At 39.4% G+C, this 3,539-nt stretch overlaps 1 protein-coding gene across 1 annotated transcript in view; it reads right to left on the bottom strand.

The window, feature by feature from the left end:
• Window positions 1-1,374: 1,374 nt before the first annotated feature.
• LOC127978888 (collagen alpha-1(XIV) chain-like) overlaps window positions 1,375-3,539 on the bottom strand; it is a 9,152-nt gene continuing 6,987 nt past the window's right edge. Inside the window, exons 13-16 of the mRNA XM_052583844.1 lie at window positions 3,402-3,534; window positions 3,252-3,302; window positions 2,784-2,926; window positions 1,375-1,690 (exon numbers count right to left, since the gene is read on the bottom strand). Of these exons, the coding sequence (XP_052439804.1) occupies window positions 1,541-1,690; window positions 2,784-2,926; window positions 3,252-3,302; window positions 3,402-3,534 (477 nt within the window). The 3' untranslated portion in view covers window positions 1,375-1,540. The remainder of the gene's footprint in view (window positions 1,691-2,783; window positions 2,927-3,251; window positions 3,303-3,401; window positions 3,535-3,539) is intronic.

The following is a 3,539-nucleotide window of genomic DNA, read 5'->3' as shown; positions in this document are numbered from 1 at the left end:
ACAGAACATGAACACGAGTAGAGCAGCTGATGATACTGAACTGCAGCACGTGCCGGTTAGAGCGATTCTCGTTCTCGAGTCAAGAACCGGTTGCATCGGTTTTCGGATCATCAGTACACTCAACCGAGAATCGTTTCTGTCGGACGCGTCCGAATTGAGAACCGATGAACTGATGATACTGCGCATGCGCGATTCAGCGTGAAGCAGACTGACTCACAGCATGTCTGAACCAAAGGGATTCTTTTGGTGATTGATTCTGATTCTGTACTAGTAATGTTATGAGCGCGGGTATTTCGAGGGCTTGGATGAAGGGTAATCTGGCGAAACGTAAGTTCATTTAATAACAAATACATCGCAATGGATTATGTTTAGTAAGTGGATCATGGTTTCTGTGCTGATGACACCTTATTTCTGTATCTGTATACTGTATTTGGGTGTTGTTGCAAAATTCAAAAAGTAAACTTTTCATGATTATGGTTTTTAGGTTTTTAACTGACTAAAGTTATGATTACTGATTTTATATATTTGAATGTTTGATAGACGTGACGCCATTAAGTCATCGCCAATGACGTCATTACTTCGAGCGCCAAAGAACCTGACGTGAGATTTAAAATAAATTAAAAGAGGCTTCGAGGCCGAGGAATTTGCCTCGATAATTTTTTGTAATCGAGTTACTTGAGGAATTGTTTCAGCCCTAGACTGATTACACATGTTATTCAGAGATGTCACGCTGCAGGCATACTTTTTTTTAAACATTTTATGTTCTGAGACATACTAATTCTATTTTTTTATACTATTTAGGATGCACAGTATGTGAATTGGGACACATGATAAATCATTCTAGTGCGACGGGTAATAGGTATTTGACAAATTTACAGGGTGTACATTTTCATTTGTCCATTGTTTGTTCTACATGTACAGCTGTTTTTTACACTAAACTATTGTAAAGATGAAATTTTTCCCTTTAGGAGAATTTAAGTACATGTATGTAGTGTTTGCAAGGTTTGGAAATGTTTCGTTTTATTGATCAGATTTCAAATTATTTTTCAATGTAACGCAATTAGGACCCATTGTGACAATAAAATATTACACTGAGCATGGTGTTTTCATGGACTTTTGTTAAATTACATTACAGGAAATATTTAGATTATTTTATTTGTACTGAATTAAATTTAAATAAACTGAATTGAAACTAATTCCGTTTTTTTTTTTTTTTTAGAAAATGATATTACTAATTTATAGAACACTTACATTAAGTGGATTTGAACTCAATTTAAATTAATTTGATTTGAAATTATTCTATAAAACAAATTTATAAGAGATGTAAATGAATTGAATTTAAATTAATTTATCCACCCAATTTTTACTGTGAGAATGCACAGATAAAACACTAGTCACAATGCATTATTCATGGTGAACTAGTGGAGGTCACAAGCCCTAAAACACACACTTTCCTCTCAGACTTCAAATCTGGACACTACAGTAAAAGTCTCTAACACGTTGACAGCTGTAGATGTTAGCCAGAACCCCAGCACGAGGCTCAGTGGAGAGCAGACTCACGTGTGCGTGCAGTGCGTGTGATGGGCGGCCCGTCGCCATCGCTGTAGATGACAGAGACACTGACGCTATACTCTGTGTCTGACAGAAGAGGCTGTAACAGCAGTGAGGTCTGAGCCGTAGGAACCGTCGCCTGCATCGGGGAAACACACACACACATAGTCATCAAAGCGGCGGCGGTGGCTCAGTGGTTCATGTAGGTCGTCTACAAACCGGAAGGTTGGTGGTTCAATCCCCGGCTCTACCTGACCAAGTGTACCTAACCCCAGCTGCTCACGATGAGCTGGATGGAGCCTTGAATGGCTGACACCGCAGTTGATGTATGAATAAATGAGTGAATGGGTGAATGTGAGGCAACTTGTAAAGCGCTTTGGATGGCCGTGGGGTCTGTTGAAAGCACTATATAAATGCAGTCCATTTACCAAAGCTGTTTTGATATTGGGAATGCTCCTGTGGTAAACACAAACACATTCAGGAGGACAGCCTGCAGCACTGTGTTACTCTGCGATAAAAACTCAATACACACTTACAAAACTCCACAGGAGAGAAAACATGCTCAGAGCCACAGGGATTGTGAGGAGAAATGGAAACTGAGTTTCAGCTGCTGTTTATAACATACAAATACTGAAAATAACACATCTGTGTCCCTGGAGCACAAAGGCAGTCATAAATAGCAATAGACAACAAAACATTGTATGGTTCAAAATTATACATTTTTCTTTTATGCCAAAAATCATTCAGATATTAAGAAAAGATCATGTTCCATCAAGATGTACTCTAAATATATAAAATAATGTATATTTGATTAGTAATATGCATCGCTAAGAACTTTGATTTCCAAATAATTGTATCTCAGTCAAATATTGTCCTCCTAACAAACCAGACATCACTGGAGAGATGATTTATTCAGCTTCAGATGATGTTACAGCATTTGAGGGATTATATCTGACCGTGTCATGGATCAAAAACAGCAGCGTGGTGAAATACACCTCTCGTCAGTTTATTCAAATTAGTGCAAGGACACAATTTCAAAATGTTTGCTTGGTTTACCAACAACACGCAAATTTAAGAAAACATATGCAACATCTCATTTAACTATCAACCAATGCAATATACCAAGCGCAATGCAAATTATAGTAGTTGCAAATAATCAAAGCCGATGCTCATCAAAACAGTAAAACAGGCCCATGTCTGTCATGAGGATGGAGTGACATTCAGACGCTCACCCTCTGTTCGGCGCGGTCTTCTCGCGTACTTATGTACGACACTCGGTACTGACGCACGCTTGGACCCAGCGGTTCCCACGATACACGCATGCTGAAGGTCGTCACGTCACTCAGCTGCAGATTCCTGATGGCCAGACGCTGCTCTGCACACACAAGCACACACACACACACACACACACACACACACACACACACACACACAAATTCAGGGTTTTCCTGTGCTGAAACTGTTTTGGTTGCCAGCAAAATGAAAAAAAAAATTTTTTTATAGTGACTGCAGATAGACAGAGAGACAGATGGACAGAAATTAAAACCTGTTCTGAAAGCTGATTCAGAAGTTAAGAGGAGCAGCTGTGCAAACATATAACAAAAAAATTAATACATGTGGATGAAAACGTCTGTAAATGAACGCCGTACAGTGTTTTTGGTTTAAACCACTGATAACGCTGGAAACACGAGAAATGTTACCGGCTGTAGTCGTTCTGATGGTCGTTGTCATTACTGTTGTTGTTCTGGCAACTTAAAACACAATTAGAGAGAAAAAACACGTTAAAGTCTGTGATTCTGGTCATAATTCTGGCAGCACTGGACTTCTTGAACGAACAAGTGAAGTCAGACCTGTGGTCACACTGATCTCCACCGGATCACTCTCAGACTCGTCACTGTAGACCGCAGACAAAGAAACTTCATATTCAGTCACAGGCTTCAGACCCGTGATGACAAACCAGTTAGGGTCATCATATATAAGAACCTGCA

Source organism: Carassius gibelio, chromosome B19 (assembly GCF_023724105.1).
Source record: "Carassius gibelio isolate Cgi1373 ecotype wild population from Czech Republic chromosome B19, carGib1.2-hapl.c, whole genome shotgun sequence".
Classification (NCBI taxonomy): Eukaryota; Metazoa; Chordata; class Actinopteri; order Cypriniformes; family Cyprinidae; genus Carassius; species Carassius gibelio.
Note: the sequence above shows the minus strand (reverse complement) of the source record. Positions and strands in the feature narration are given on the sequence as shown.